Source organism: Callithrix jacchus, chromosome 5, assembly GCF_049354715.1.
Source record: "Callithrix jacchus isolate 240 chromosome 5, calJac240_pri, whole genome shotgun sequence".
NCBI classification, from domain to species: domain Eukaryota; kingdom Metazoa; phylum Chordata; class Mammalia; order Primates; family Cebidae; genus Callithrix; species Callithrix jacchus.
Window position 1 is genome coordinate 83,199,413 of NC_133506.1, and position 15,661 is coordinate 83,215,073.

General features: G+C 48.7%; 1 protein-coding gene across 19 annotated transcripts in view; it reads left to right on the forward strand.

Annotated features, from left to right (window-relative positions):
- EPN2 (epsin 2) overlaps positions 1–15,661 on the forward strand; it is a 91,719-nt gene that overhangs the window by 51,825 nt on the left and 24,233 nt on the right. For 9 of the 19 annotated variants that reach the window (XM_054257006.2, XM_054257007.2, XM_035303106.3 and 6 more), the window contains one exon: positions 211–381. The exons of the other annotated variants lie outside the window; for them this stretch is intronic. In XM_054257006.2, coding sequence (XP_054112981.1) covers positions 211–381 — 171 coding nt within the window. The remainder of the gene's footprint in view (positions 1–210; positions 382–15,661) is intronic. 19 annotated transcript variants of the gene reach the window in all.

Sequence of the window (15,661 nt, forward strand, 5' to 3'; positions counted from 1 at the left end):
TCCAGCTCTGAAGTTTTTGGTTCCCTCAGACCTTACGCTTTAGCTGCATGTTCAGAGTCAGAATGTGGTCAGCGGGCTTTTCACGGCTTCCACTGTGGTGGGCTGCAGGGTTGACCCCGAGCGGCCTTGGCCTCTACCTCCTGCAGGGGCTGCTGCGCTCCCTCTAATGGCGTGTCTCTCTCTGTATGTGTGTGTGTCCCTGCCCCACAGCGCCTGAGGCCTCGCTGTGCCCCCAGCACCGCACAGGGGCCCCGCTGGGTCAGAGTGAGGAGCTACAGCCACTGAGCCAGCGCCACCCCTTCCTGCCGCACCTGGGGTTGGCCTCCCGCCCAAATGGCGACTGGTCCCAGCCCTGCCTCACTTGTGACCGCGCAGCCCGAGGTGGGACGGCGGTTTGCTTTTTTCCTTACTAGAAATGCTGGACAGCTTGCTGGGGGTATGCTTGCCGTGCCAGTACAGCCAACTCTCTTCCTGTCTCCTTTGGGCCTGGCGGTTTGGCTACCAGCAGGCCCAGTAGCCCTTTTCCTCTCTTCTGGGAGCTTGTGGCCTGGTCGTGCTCCCCTCCCAGGATCACATGTCATTTGCTAGAAGCTCTGTCAAAGGTTTAGCAGGGGAGCTGTTCCTTGGGTAAGGTGTGGGTGATGGCCCATGCTCTCCCCATGCTCCCACTCCCTGACAAAATGAAGGGGCTCTGCCACCTGCCAGGCCCACCCATGGTGGTGGGCCAGACAACTTGGCTTGTTGGACCAGAAATATGTGATTTAAACCTCACAACGCTAGAGAAATACAAGATCCTCAGTGGATGGTCATTGGAAGCCATCATCCTAAGTGCAGTAATGTATGCCTTGCCCTGAATAAAATGGGATTTTTTTTGGCTTCCCAGTTAACTGCTTTTCTTCCTGAATCCCCGTTACCATGGAAAACAGAGAGTTAGCTGTACTGTCAATTCTAGGTCATGATGTTTGAAGATACCTAATTCAATGGGTAACTAAAAATGGGGCTTCTCTTTCTACTAATTAATAATGTATCCTGATCTGAGCCCTACGATTGTAGCAGGTTAAACTGAAAACAGATTTTCACTGTTGCCTACAAGAAAATGCTCTCAGTCTGATCTACCTTTGGTCCCAAGTGGGGTCTCTACTATAGAGAAGAAAAGTGTCTGTTCTCTTCTACTCTTCTTACAAGAAGGGGCACAACAGAGAGCTTTTGTGTGACTTCCCTGATAAGGTGGCCAGCCTTTATTCAGCCCTGGAAATGTTACTGTTCATTCATGCCTCATTAATATTACAGCTTGTTTGACTTGGGTATTTGTGCGATCACTATATTTAGCTCTAGGATATTTTCCTTCATGTCCCTGTCTTCCCCTAACAGTTTATACAGGATTTTGGCTTCTTCTAAACTGACATTAGAAAACATAAAGAAGGCCAGTTCTGCAAAGAATGTAAATGATAAAAGTGTGCTTTAAAGGGTCACCCAGAGGCAGTGGAGTTACATGCCACTTCACTCCCCGGATATTCAGGGGCTGCTGTTCTCAGCAGGTCCCATAGAACTCTCCATGGAGTTCCCTTTTTGTTTTTTCTATGTTCTGTCCATTTGGTAACTGACAAGGTCTGTTTTGAGCCCTTGTGGCTAATTCTGTGCTCCCCTGGCCCTCTAGCTCTCCCGTTGGCAGACTGGCTTTCCTAGGACGTTTGCGTGTTAAATACGGCCTGGCAGGCCTGCAGGCTGGCCATCTCCTCCACTGCGGCTGTCTCTGGCCCTGCCTCTGCACCTTTGCCTGTGCCATTCTGTTCTCTGCTTGGATGCCGCTCCCACCACCTGTCCCCTGTTCCTCCAACCTGGCAAGTTGCTTAAGGTATCCAACCCATGTGAATTTCTCCTGTCTTTCAGCCCTGTTAGGAGTTGAAGATAAAACAATATTTTTTTTTTTTTGAAGCATTCTCATGCTCCAGATGAGTTTTAAGCAAACGTGTTACGTGGATTTCATTTCATCCTTTAACTGTTCGGTGTGCGCATCCTCTCCACATCTTACTTCCTTCCAGTCAGAGGGTAGGGGACTGTCGGAGTAGAGGGCAAGGACTCTACCCGTGTTTCTTCTCTGTTCTTTCTTGATGCTTCACAAAGCATTGAGTGTAAGGTAAGTGCTTAATCTATGCACACCGGTGGATTTGTTTGGAGCACACCTTCTTGGAAATCGGCAGTGGAAAATTGAGAATGATGCCGGCAATTCAGAAAACCGTCAGGTGAGATACAGGCTGTGATTCAGAAGAGATGTTTGTGAGGAGTGGATTTGGGACTCCAGACTCCACAGAGGCAGAGGAGGCAGGCTGCTGGGAGGTCCTCTTCACATGAGAGCAGCCACAGCTGGAAAGGCCTCTCGCGTGACTGGCAGTAATCGCGAGGATGTTTGAGGAGAGCTTTCTTTCATGTGCCATATGCCATCTCATCCTCCCTCTGCCCCTCCCTCTCTCTCACCTCCCACGTAGATCTGTAGATCTGACCTCGGAAGTCTCTCCAATTGTCCATCTTGTTCCATGGCCTCAATTCAGTGCTAGCTTTCTGACCAGTTTTCATTGTCAGCCTCTCCCAGTCTCACCCACCCTCCATCTTGATAAAGGATACAGGATTCTGAATCTCAGAAAGCCCCGTTAGATGCCAGGCCCTTGACATTGCAGACCTCAGTTGCTTCTACCAGTTCTGTCCCCTGCCCTCAGTCTGGGGGTCCTCCTGTACCCACAGAAGCATTCCGGACCTTTCTAGGCCTGCTGACATCTGCCTGCAGGCACAGCTCTGGGCTTTCCTTTTGAAGCCTACCTTACCTGCACTCTGCTCTGTCTTTATTGAATTCCCTTTGGGCACCAGGCACTGAGCACTGAGTGGAGCCCCCTGCCCTTGTGGAGCTTACATGATAATGGGAAAGAAAAATACAATATAAATTATTCAGAATGTTATGTAATGAGTGCTCTGGAAAACAGCAAAACAAAAGCAGTCCTGCTGAGTGTCTTGGGGGAGGTAAGGGAGGGTGGCTTGCAGTATTAATGGATCCAGGATTAAAGGAGTGGGGGAGGGAAGTAAGCCTTGTGGAGGTTGGGAAGAGCCTTCCAGGCAGAAGGACAGCTGTGCAAAGGCCCTGAGGTGGGAGTGTGCTCAGGGTATTTGAAGAAAGGCAGCCAGTGAGGTAGCACTGAGTGACGGAGCATGGCAGAGGTGGGCCTGGAGGAGGTGTAGGGCAGTGCCTCTCAACTCTCTCTGGCTGGGAGTATTCCTTGAATTCCTAGTCTATCCAGATGGGTACTTTTGTGTCCATGTTTGGATGCTGTGATGATGTTATTGCTAGGAGCTTTCGAAACACTCACCGTGCTTACCTTAGAGACCATGCACTCAGTGGCCTGGTGCTGGGCCTTCTGGGTTTACGTCGGAAATTTCTTTGACTCACAGTGAGGTGGGGGAAGAGGAGGGTTAGGAGGATGCCTTGGGCTGTGTATGGGCAGGGTGGGAGCAGGGAGCTAGGTAAGGGGCCCACTGTCCTCTTCCAGGTGGGAGATGGTGGGGGTCTGGACCCAGCAGGGCTGCGGAGGTGTGGGCAGTGGCTGGGTTCTGGGTATGTTTTAAAGACAAGCCAACAGGCCTTACTAGAGGACTGGGCAGAGTGAGAGGGGAGCTGAGGATGACAGGGCTGGAAGTGGAGCAGCTGGAGGCGGAGCTGCCAGCACCTGAGGCGAGGGTGGGTGCGGCAGGTTCTTAGAGGGGTTGAGTTCAGGACACATCGAAGTGTCTCCTAAATGTGCGGTGGAGGTGTCAAGATCTGAGAAGTCCAGAGTTGGGAAGAGAATTCTGGGCTGCAGACACACTTTTGGAGTTGTCAGAGCATGGACAGTGTTTACTGGCAGTCAACTATTCAGCCTCACCTGGTGCTCATGTTCTTGTCCATTCCCCCGCCCCCGAGATGGAGTCTCACACTGTTGGCCAGGCTGGATTTCAGTGGCTCACTGCAACCTCTGCCTAGTTGGCTTCAGATGATGCTCCTTCCTCAGCCACCTGAGTAACTGAGTAGTCCTACAGGCACACGCCACCACACCTGGCTGATTTTTGTATTTTTAGTAGAGATGGGGTTTCATCATGTTGGCCAGGCTGGTCTCGAACCCCTGACCTCAAGTGATCTGCCCAGCTTAGCCTCCCAAAGTGCTGGGATTACAGGTGGCAGCCACCACACCCAACCCCTGGCGCTCATGTTTACTTCATTGTCTTCTAATTTCTGACACACCAGCTGCCCTGCCCTCCCAAGGCTGGGGCCTCTTAAGGCTTATCTGCATTGGCTGCCCTCACATGATCCTGACATGTAGTCAGTGCTCAGGACTGTTGTGTGTGGGCAGAAGCTGCGCAGCCCAAAGGAGGACCCTCAGGCCCAGGGGACTGAGGGATTTGTCTAAGATCACACAGAGATGACAGCAGGCCTGAACTGCAGCCTGGTGGGGGTGAGCAGCCCACATGTTAACCATGCCCAGGGCTCTTTCCACCATCTCCTGTTACGTTTTGCAGGACTGGCCACAGTGTCAAAAGGCTTTGGAGAAATTACAGAAGTTCTTGGGATGGAGGGAACCTACATCAAAGGGAGGCAGATGGGGATGGGAAAAGCATCCCTGAGCCAAGGTGGAGGGCTGAAAAGAAAGATTGCTGCTGTCCTCTCACCGTGGACACTCTAAGGCCAGGGGCCAGATCTTCTGCCCTGGCTGGCCTCTGTCGAGGGCTGGTGAGGGAAGGAAGGAATACTTAGCTTAGTGTTCTCAGCTCCCTTGCTGAGCTCCCTGAATTACAGTCTGCAGAGCCAGAGCCACAGCTGTTGATGTTCCCTGAGCAAGTCCTGTGTTGCCTGGTACCTTGCAGTTCTTGGTGGAGTTTACCCAGCATTCCTGTTGTTAAAAAAAAGAAAAAGAAAAAAAAAAGGAAGGCAGACAGAATAGAAATCTTCATTGTCTTTTGATCAAAACCACCTTGGGTCCTGAAACCAAAGTGAGCAGTGGTGGGCTTCTTACCGGTTGAGTGCTGCTGCCTGCAGCTGGGTCTTCTTGGCTCTCCTGCTGGCCCCTCCTGTCTTGCTGATGCTGTTGGCCCTGGCTCTGGTATGCTTCAGGTCTGCTCCCAGGGAAATGTCATGGATTCCTTTGGGCAACTGGTCCTCTGGGCTGAGAGCCCCGGCAAAGGTTTGCCAAGTGATTACTAGAGGTTATGACCATTTAATTTATTTGCCCTGCTTCACTCTAGAAAGGATTTGAGTTGGCTTATAAAACACAGGAAATGCCACAGGATTAAATAGATACCAGAAGAAATTGGGGTAAAAGGAAAATAGAGGTGAGGAAAAAAAAAAGCCAGGATTGTATACAGTGGCTAGAGATGGATCCAAATTTGGTCTGGTGCTGTGCAGCTGGGAAGGACAGAGTGACAGGCAGCCTGCCCAGGATGCCATGGAGCAGTGGCCATGATCATTGTCTTGTGGCATCACCCCAACAGCTACTGTCCGCCAGGCCTTCAGGCCATGACTCCACTCTCTAGTGGCCTGGCAAAAATCTAAGGGGAGTACAGGATTTCTCGGAGTGGAGAAGTGGCAGGGCTATCCACGTTTATCTTAAACCCGGTAGACTTGCTAGAATTTGAAAGCTTTCTTGTGCACTGGTTCATGAGTGTGTCCAGAAGTCTCCAGGCACAGTAGGCCCTCAGAGGACTCTCTACAGGAGCTGTCTTCATAGCAAGGGAACCTCAGGGGTAAACCAGAGTTGTCATGGCCTCAGCTCTGTTTGCCCAGCTCTGGGAGTAGAGCTGGAGCATGCATATACATGGACACATGTGCACTTGCACGAGACATGTACACACATGAAGGAGAGTGTTTTGATAAGAAGTAGGCATCTGAAAAGGGAGTCCTACACAGGTCTACTTTTGAAAACTCAAAAATGTGGGGAAATACATTGTTAAAAAAAGAAAAGCCAAACTCAGCCAGTTTCTAAGGTGGACCTTGGAAGGATCCTGGGACAGCTGAGGTCTCCTGAGAGTGTGGGAGGTGGCAGAGCTCTGAGGTGCAGGGCTGAGTGATGCCACTGGGAGATAGGGGGACAGCAGGGCATGCCTGGGGCTGAGAGGTGGTTGGTGGCCGCCAGCCAGGTATTTCCTACTATCACAAAAGGCCAGGGACAGCTACCTGTGGGGAGTGTATCCAGTCCTCAGGGCTCTTCCACTGGGTTTTGGGGATGGACCAAGAATTTGGTGGGAGATAAGACTCATTTGGCATCTTGTTCTGCTGGAACAAATGTGTTCTGTAAGTCAGGGGAGCCCTGACTTTGGCAGGCAGGCAGTCCTGGGGGCAGAGGAATAGCAGGGCTGTCAGTGTTAGCTTACTCTAGAGAGAGTTAATCTCTTCAAGTGGAAAATTGAGTCATGAAGGAAGTTGATCAGTAACATGAACATACTCTCAGAGGTGGCATATTTATTGACACCTTTGTCCAGGTATTGGGTATAAAAGATGCTCATTTTTGCCACAGGGCTTGGGTTTTAAGTGGGATTTGAATATGATTTGTTAAGGCTATTGAATGGCTGAGCTACTGAAGTCAGGCAGTTGCCCAAGACACGCAGTAGGCATCCGGATCACCTCTCCTGGGCCTTTGCCTGCTCTTAGGAGGAGTCCATTTGCTTCTCACACTTGTCAGAGCAGATGAGGTTAGTAAGGAAACTATATGAACTTGCTCCCCGAAATCCTCTCATTTGTAAGTGAAGAAGCTAGGATTGGAACGAGGATTTTGAAGAACTCTGGTTCTCTTTCCTTTTCTTGATGATTTTTGAAATTACTTTACATTTCTTTTCTTTCTTTTTTTTTTGGAGATGGAGTCTCGCTCTGTCACCCAGGCTGGAGTGCAGTGGCACGATCTCAGCTCATTGCAACCTCCATCTCCCTGGTTGACATGATTCTCCTGCCTCAGCCTCTCAAGCAGCTAAGACTATAGATGCACATCACCACACTCAGCTAATTTTTGTATTTTTAGTAGAGATGAGGTTTCACCATATTAGCCAGGCTGGTCTCAAACTCTTGACCTCATGATCCACCCACCTTGGCCTCCCAAAGTGCTGGGATTACAGGTGTGAGCCACCGCGCCTGGCTGAAATTACTTTAAATCTTTCTGCAAAATAGACAAATATGGTGTATATGTATTACAATTTTAACATCATATGGTTCATCTTATGCAATTTTTTTTTCTTTATTATTATTTTTTCTTTTAAGACAGGGTCTTGCTCTGTCGCCCAGGCTGGAGTGCAGTGGTGCGATCGTGGCTCACTGCAGTCTCTACCTCCCTGGGCTCCCACCTCAGCCTCCTGGGTTGCTGAGACTACAGGTGTGTACCATCATGCCCAGGTTTTTTTTTTTTCTTTTCCTCTGTATTTTGTAGAGATGGGGTTTTGCCATGTTGCTCAGGCTAATCTGGAACTCCTGGGCTCAAGCTGTACTCTGGCCTCGGCCTCTCAAAGTGTTGGCATTACAGGCATGCAGGCATGTACCACCACCCTCAGCCAGGAATATCTAATTAAACTGTTATTCAATTGGACCCCAGATCTTAAAGAGCTCTTCTGATTGTCAGAGTATGGGATTGTTCTTGGAATTGCAATAGTGCTATCAAGGCCGGCTGCGGTGGTTCACACCTGTAATCCCAGCACTTTGGGAGGCCGAGGCGGGTGGATCACTTGAGGTCAGGAGTTCGAGACCAGCCTGACCAACATGGTAAAACCCTGTCTCTACTAAAAATATAAAAAATTAGTCAGGTGTGATGGTGAGCACCTGTAATCTCAGCTACCTGGGAGGCTGAGGCAGGAGAATAGCTTGAGCTTGGGAAGTGGAGGTTGCAGTGATCCGAGATTGCACACTGCACTTCAGCTTGGGTGACAGAACAAGAGACTGTCTAAAAGAAAGAGTGCTATCAAAATTGCAGATTAGGAGGCCGTCTGCAGTGGCTTATGCTTGTAATCCTGGCACTTTGGGAGGCTGAGGCAGGTGAATTGCTTGAGGTCAGGAGTTCAAGACCAGCCTGGGCAACATGGCAAAACTCCATCTCTACAAAAAAAAAAAAATTGGCATGGTGGCATGCACCTGTAGTCCCAGCTACTTTGGGGGTTGAGGTGGGAGGAATTGTCTGAGCTCAAGAAGTCCAGGCTGTAGGGAAACAAGATTGTGCCACTGCATTCTAGCCTGGGTGGCAAATTGATACCCTTTCTCAAAAAAATAATTTGCTGATTGGGGATTATTGACTAAATGATTGACATTGACGTATGCCATAGAAAATGGATCAGTACGATATTTACCTGTTTTTAAAGGATCCTTTGTAGTATAGGTAAACAAACTATGGTTTATAAACTGTCAATAAGTGTAGGAAGGAAAAGGGAGGTGTTGTAAGTCAGATTAGTCACAGCTAAGTTTTAAGTTACATAGTCACAGCTGCTGACAGTGTCTTTATTCATGGATGCTCAGTACAGCAGTTGCTAGTTTCAAATAGCCAACTTCCAGGAGACATTAAAAAATTATATGAGTAGAAACAGGAGAGAGTAGAAACAGGAGAGAAGGCATACAGATAGATTTCTCTTCACATGGGGAAGTAGGCCATACAATTTAAATCTCTGTTATATCCTTCTTTACTGTCTTCAGAGTCCTTCTCACTATCTGAAATTCTCTTACTTTGTTTTGTCTCTCTGCACTAAAACGAGCTGTTAGAGCAGGAACCCATGCATGCCTTGTGCTGTATCCCTAGTGTCCCTAGCGCAACACCTGAACCAGGAAAGGTGCTCAGAAGATATTTCATGTATCTAAATAAGCTAAATAAGCTTCTCCTCTCCTCACCCCACCTTTTTTTTTCTTTTTTTTTCTCGGTGGTGGTGTTATATTTTATTTCTGTTGGTTTGTGCCCCAAGCATGGGTGTTAGTTTTTTGACAGTACATTTGAGGGCCAGGCAGGGCTCACGCCTGTAATCCCAGCACTTGGGGAGGCTGAGGCAGGTGGATCACCTGAGGTCAGGAGTTTGAGATTAGCCTGGCCAACATGGTAAAACCCTGTATTAGCTGGATGTAGTGGCTGATATCTGTAGTCCCAGCTACGCAGCAGGCTGAGGCAGGAGAATCACTTGAACCAGGAGGTGGAGGTTGCAGTGAGCGAAGATTGTGCACTGCACTCCAGCCTCGGTGACAAGAGCAGAACTCCCTCTCAAAAGAAAAAAAAAAAAAAGAAAAAATAATTTGAGGTCAATTCCATAAACATAGGAATGCTTTATATATTGTGTGGTTTCTTGATGCTTTGAGGTTCAGTTTAGCAACAGTATGATTCATAGTTGTTAGTTTTTGTTTACAGATAAAAGGTAGTTCCTCATTTTGACAGTTGCCTTTTCTTTTTTCCCTAAATCTCTAGCTCTCAAGCTTTTAAATCTGCCAAAAAGTCCCAAATCCTGGGCCACACCTCTGGCCACATTCTTCAAATTGGAGCCTCTGGGAGGGCCCCAGGCGCCTCGGTGGCACTGACAGGGGTGTGCTGGGTGCTGCAGGTTCCCTGTCAGGCTTTATTCGGTTAAATGGCTCTTCCTCCCCCTCTACTCAACTCAAGGCCCGTAGTAGTGTCTTTTCACAGAGTCACGGGCAGCAGGCGACATTCCAAACTGGGAGCAGCTTGGAAATTGATGTTATACATGGAATTAGTCTGCTCCTGCTTACTGCTAATGGAAAGCTTAGTCCAGCTTGCAGTGGGATAAGCAGAGCCCCTCATGTGAATCTACTTGGAGACTTACTTCTTCTAGTATAGTGAGGCATGAAGTCAGTCATTCTGCCAGTTTTGTTTTGTTTTAATTGGGACAGAGTCTCACTCTGATGCCCAGGCTGGAGTGCAGTGATGTGTCTCGGCTCACTGCAACCTCTGCCTCCTGAGTTCAAGCGATTCTCCTGTCTCAGCCTTCCAAGTAGCTGGAACTACAGATGCCCGCCACCACACCCTGCTAATTTTTTGTATTTTTGTAGAGATATGGTTTCATCATGTTGGCTAGACTTGTCTCGAACTCCTGACCTCAGGTGACCCACCTGCCTTGGCCTCCCAAAGTGCTGGGATTACAGATGTGAGCCACCTCGCCTGGTGTTTTGTTGGTCAAAAGTAATATATGTCCATTCATGATAGTTGGGAAAATGCAAAAAATAAAATGAAAAAGAAGAAAAAAATCCTGCCATCTTAACTACAATGTACAAGGACAACTGTTGTTCACATGTTGGTGTATTTAATTTTATTTTTTTAGAGACAGTGTCTTGCTGTTGCCCAGGCTGGAGCATGATGGCACAATCATGGCGCGCTGGGTGCAGGGGAAGGTGGTATTCAGGCAGGTGGTGCAGAGTGGCTGTAAACTATGAAGCTGCTCTAGCCCTTCACTTGTCATCCCAGTTTGTGAGGGAGCATGAGACCAAAGGCAATCCATTGGGGGGCCTAAACTGGGAGGGCAGGAGCAGTGGCCTTGGTGTGCCTGGCCACAGAGGGTGCCCCTCATTTTCGTGAGAAATAAGACAATTATGCAGTCTGATTTTTTTTTTTAAAAAGACCTAACTCTCTTTATGCATTTTCCATGTTGTTAGATAGTTACACTTTGTTTTATTGATTGATTCATTTATGTTTTATTTATTTGAGACGGAGTCTTGCTCTGTCGCCCAGGCTGGAAAGCAATGGCGTGATCTCTGCTCACTGCAACCTCCGCCTCCCAGGTTTAAGTGATTTTCATCCCTCAGCCTCCTGAGTAGTTGGGATTATAGGTGTGTGCCATCACGCCCAGCTAATTTTTTGTATTTTGTCACAATCTCAGCTCACTGCAATATCTGCCTCCTGGGTTCAAGTGATGATTCTACTGCCTCAGCTTTCCGAGTAGCTGGGATCACAGGCATGTGTCACCATGCCTGGCTAAGTTTTGTATTTTTAGTAGAGATGGGGTTTTGCCATGTGAGATGGGGTTTCGCCATGTTGGCTGGGCTGGTCTTGAACTCCTAACCTCATCCCTACTGCCTTGGCATCCCAAAGTGCTGGCCGTTGCACCTGGCCTATTTATGTTGTTTTTAGAGTTGGGGTCTCACTGTGTCACCCAGGCTGGCTGGAGTGGTGTTTGTGATTCCACCTCACTGCATCTGTGAACTCCTGGGTACAAGGGTTCCTCCCCTCTCAGCCTCTTGAGTAGCTTGGGACTACTGTGGCCTACCACCAAGCCCAGCGACACTTAGTTTTAAAGGTTAAACCTTGGACAGGTTACTTAACTTCTCCGAGTTAACTTAAGTTGGAGAAGTTGTAACTTGTAAAACGGGCATAACCATAGTGCTTTTCTCCTGGGTTATGGTGTAAATTACATGCGCTAATTATGTACTTTGCCTACCACCTTGCACACAGAAAATACTCCAGAAGTGGCTCTGTCACTGTCGTTCTTATGATCAGACCTCTTTTCAGATCTTCACCAGTATAAATAATGCTGTGGTAAACTTGGTACAGAAAACTTGCTTTTTCTTTTTTTTAAGGATTCTTTGGATTATTTCTTCAGTGTAGAATTCCCAGAAGTGAGATTAGTGGGAAAAGTTTACGAATATCATTCTGTTTCTTGAAGCATGATAAATGCTCTCCAGACAGACTGTGCACCAGCAGTGGAGGAGAGTGCTCAGTTGGTAGCCCTTGAGCCCACTGCAGGTGCTATAATTTTGTAATCAATTATTTCCAATTGAATAGATGAAAATTACTCTCAGAATACTCATTTTAAAAATGAGTTTCCTGTTTACAAGTATTACTCTAAGAAATTGTTGCAGGCACTTAACTTCTTTTAAGTTTATCATTGAATTTAAAAAGAGATAAATAATATCTTTGAAGTGCCTGCTCTCCTCAGTTGGTGGCACTGTCTGGGCTTCAGCACCCCTCCTCCCACTCTGGCTCATGACTGGAGAGCTTGGGGTGGCTCAGGGCGAGGCTGCAGGTCCCCAGCCATGATGAGACCCCTGCCTTAGCACTCTACCCAGAGAAAGACAGGTTGTAGCTTTGTTAATTTCACCCTGGACAGAAGCAGCAGGAACCTCAGGGACTCCTGGGTAAATGGCAGTGAGAAAAAGCTGCTTAATGTTTTGGCTCAGCCCTTCCTTTCCCACCTAACAAGCTGGTGGTCTTTTTTTTTTTTTTTTTCCTGGAAACCTTCAGAATGAAAGCTGGTAGTCTTATTGTAGGAGAGGCTTTAATACAGCCCAAAGAGAATGGCACAAGTCGCTTTTTTATTTCTGACCGAGGATGGGATTGATTCATGCAGACAAATGGATGGACTGCCTTTTGTCTCTGCTTTACCCTCCCCTATCTGTCACCAACCCTGTGTTGGGGCCTCAATGTGGTCATTGTTGGGGCTCTGCCTTTTTTCACCTAGGGTTTTAGCTTCCTTGTCTGTAAACTGAGGCAGCGGTACCAGTGTTGCAGAGTGGTAATGGGGAAGTTACAGTCATAATTTGTTTTTAGCAAAATGGGTGTTTGCACACATACTCCGTGCCAGAAGCAAAGCTGACACAGCCCTGGCTTTCCACCCGCTAGGGGAGATGACCAGCTGGATGCAGGTGAACAGATAGAACATGCAGCTACAGGCTGCAGTCTAGGTGCTGCCCAGCTGCCCCACGGTTCCATGGTGGGCAGGTCTATGTAAATCTACCCACAACATCTGGAGAAGCTGAGGGGCCAAGGAAGGAGGCTGGCAAATTCAGTTTCTTAGGAAGAATCAGGGACTTATGAGCAGAAGCCATGTCTCTCTCAGGCAGTGATGAGACAAGATGTCAGATCCCACACCATTACCCCCCCGAAGCCAGGGCTTATATACCATAGGGAAGGGGTGATTTAGAAGGAACGTGTAGGACATTTGAAGTACAATAACATTAAGGTAGTTTGACCTAAAGACAGGATTTAAGGTAAGTATGTGCTCTTACATAAAAAAACAACAAATTGCAAATCTTAGAGACCCTCGCTGAACTGGGGTTAATCAGAAGCCAGCCTGGCGAATTAGCCTCCAGGATGGAGCTGCTTTGGCCTCCACATCCACCAGGTGCTTCCTGTGTACCAGGGCCAGCTCCAGCTGCCAAGGTGTAAGTAGCAAATAAAACGGTTGGACCCCCTTCCCTGTGGAGCTCCCACTCTGATGAGAGACTGGCCTGCTAACACAGCCAGGGAGGCACAGTGAGAAGGTGGCCTTGGAGCTGTTGATACGGATGAGGATGCGTATCTGCTTCCCATTTGAGGACCTCGGGCAGCACACAGAGTGTGAGGGAGTAGCGGTCAGGCAAAGGCTCGAGACAGGAAGAAGCCTGGTGGCAGGTGCCCAGGGAGGGAGGATGGGAAGCGAGCAGGTCCAGTGTTACTTGGCTAGCTGCTGTGTCAACCCAGTCTCTGCCTCCACGGTCCCATGGCAGTCTCCCCTGGTGTGTCCGTGCCTCTCTCTCTTCTAAGGACACCAGTCCTATTGATGCTAGGGTTCATTCTGCTCCAGTATGACCTCATCTTCACTAATTACATCTGCAGCCACCCTCTTTACAAATAAGGTCATGTTTTGGGGTTCTTCAGCTTACTTTATGGGGGGACCCACTTCAGCCCGTCACCCCCAATCAGAAGAAGGTATTCTAAGTACTGAGTCCACACCACATGGCAGCACCATGTGCCAGCTAGTTCAGGAACCAGGTATCATACATAAGTTTCCAATTAAATTGTGTTCAGACTCCAGCCAGTTCTCATCCCCTTCATAGCTATTTTTCTGGCCTAAGCTCCCTAGACCAGTCAAGTGACATCACTGCCCCACTTAGACTCTCCAAAGTACCTCTCAGGGCCCCACCACTCTTTGGTTGTGTGCCCTTGGGTGCCCTCTGCTGACACTAGCCTCAGAGCCTGTCCCCTGTTCTCAGAACAGAAGTGCCCCTGCCCTTTTGTCAGCCCTTCCAGGGCTCTGTGCCAGGACCTCCTGTGTCAGCATAGCCGAGCAAGCTCTCCTCTTCCCCACCCTGCCCTTGTTTGCCCTTCCTTTTTAGATTTGTTTTTGGTCTCTCCTCACTAGAACACAAGCTCATGGGAACAGGGACTTTCCTCCCGTCTAGAGGAGGCCCTGCTCGGTGTGGGAGTTTGAATGTAACTGACTGAGGGGGAAAGGTTCCTTTAGGGTGCTAGGAGCAAGTCTTGGCTCTGAGTTTTCATCCTGCTCCCGGGCAACTGTGAGCTGCAGCCATTTGCCCTCTCTGGGCCCTGGTGTCCTAATCTGTGGGAAGGGTTGGTAATGAAGAGCCGGACCTTCAGCGTCAGACTCCACCTGCCCCAGCTGGGTGGCCTTGGGAGAGTCACTGCACCTCTAGGCCTCAGCCTGGACTGTAACGGGGTAGTACCTTACAGTTGCACAGGCATTGGGTGCTTTTCACATCATGACTCATTTGTTCTCCATAACAACCCTGGGAGACAAGTTCTCCTTCTGCAGATGAGAAAACAGACACTGAAAAGGTAATCCCCTAGGCCGAGGGTCCCCAACCTCCTGGCCATGGACCCAAAGCTTCATCTGTATTTATAGCTGCTGCCATCAGTTGCATTACTGTCTGAGCTCTGCCTCCTGTAAGATCAGCAGTGGCATTAGATTCTCATAGGAGCGCAAACCCTCTTGTGAGCTGTACATGTCAGGGATCTAGGTTGTGTGCTCCTTATGAGAATCTAATGCCTGATGATCTGTCACTGTCTCCCATCACCCTCAGATGGAACCATGTAGTTTCAGGAAAACCACTCAGGGCTCCCACTGATTCTATATTATGGTGAATTGTCTAATTATTTCATTATATATTATAATATAATAATAGAAATAAAGTGCACAATAAATGTAGTGTGGCTGAATCATCCTGAAACCATCTACCACCCCACCCCAGCCTTGGAAAAATTGTCTTCCACTAAACCCATCTCTGGTGCCAGAAAGCTTGGGGACAGCTGACCTAGGCCAAGGTCACACATGAAGTGCCAGAGCCCAAATCTGAGCCCAGGCGTGGGGACTCCAGGGCCTGTGCTCTTGTTTGCCACACTGGGGTGCCCTCACAGGCTGATGACACTTGGCCTGGAGTCAGGCTCAGATGGGAGAAGCACACAGGGCAGGGAGGAGGGGTTCCCTGTGGGCAAGTGTCAGAGACAGAAGCGCACTACAGGCATCCACACACGGAGTGTTGATTCAGAAGCTTTTCTGGGTGGAAGCACAAGAAAATGTGAACAGCTGTTTCCTCTGGGGAGAGCAGTAGGACAGGATGAGAGGAGTGGCTCTCACTTCCTTTTATGCCGAGATATTTAAGAATAAGTTGTGGGTATTCACACGTTCCTCCCCTAAATACTTCAGTACACATCTCTTCCTGGAGAGTCATACAGCCACTGTCACACACACAGTCACACACCTCACAAAATCAGAAATTAGCAGCAGCATCTCACACTGAGATCACGTTCACATTTTACCAGTTGTCTGAAAGTGTCTTGCTGCTGATCAGTCTAACATGAGGCCATGTCAGGACCCCAGGCTGCGTCTGGCCATCCTGTCCCTGCAGTCTGTGTCATGGCAGCACATTCCCCATTCCTCGGGACCAGCCTGCCTTTGGGGTGTCTGTCCC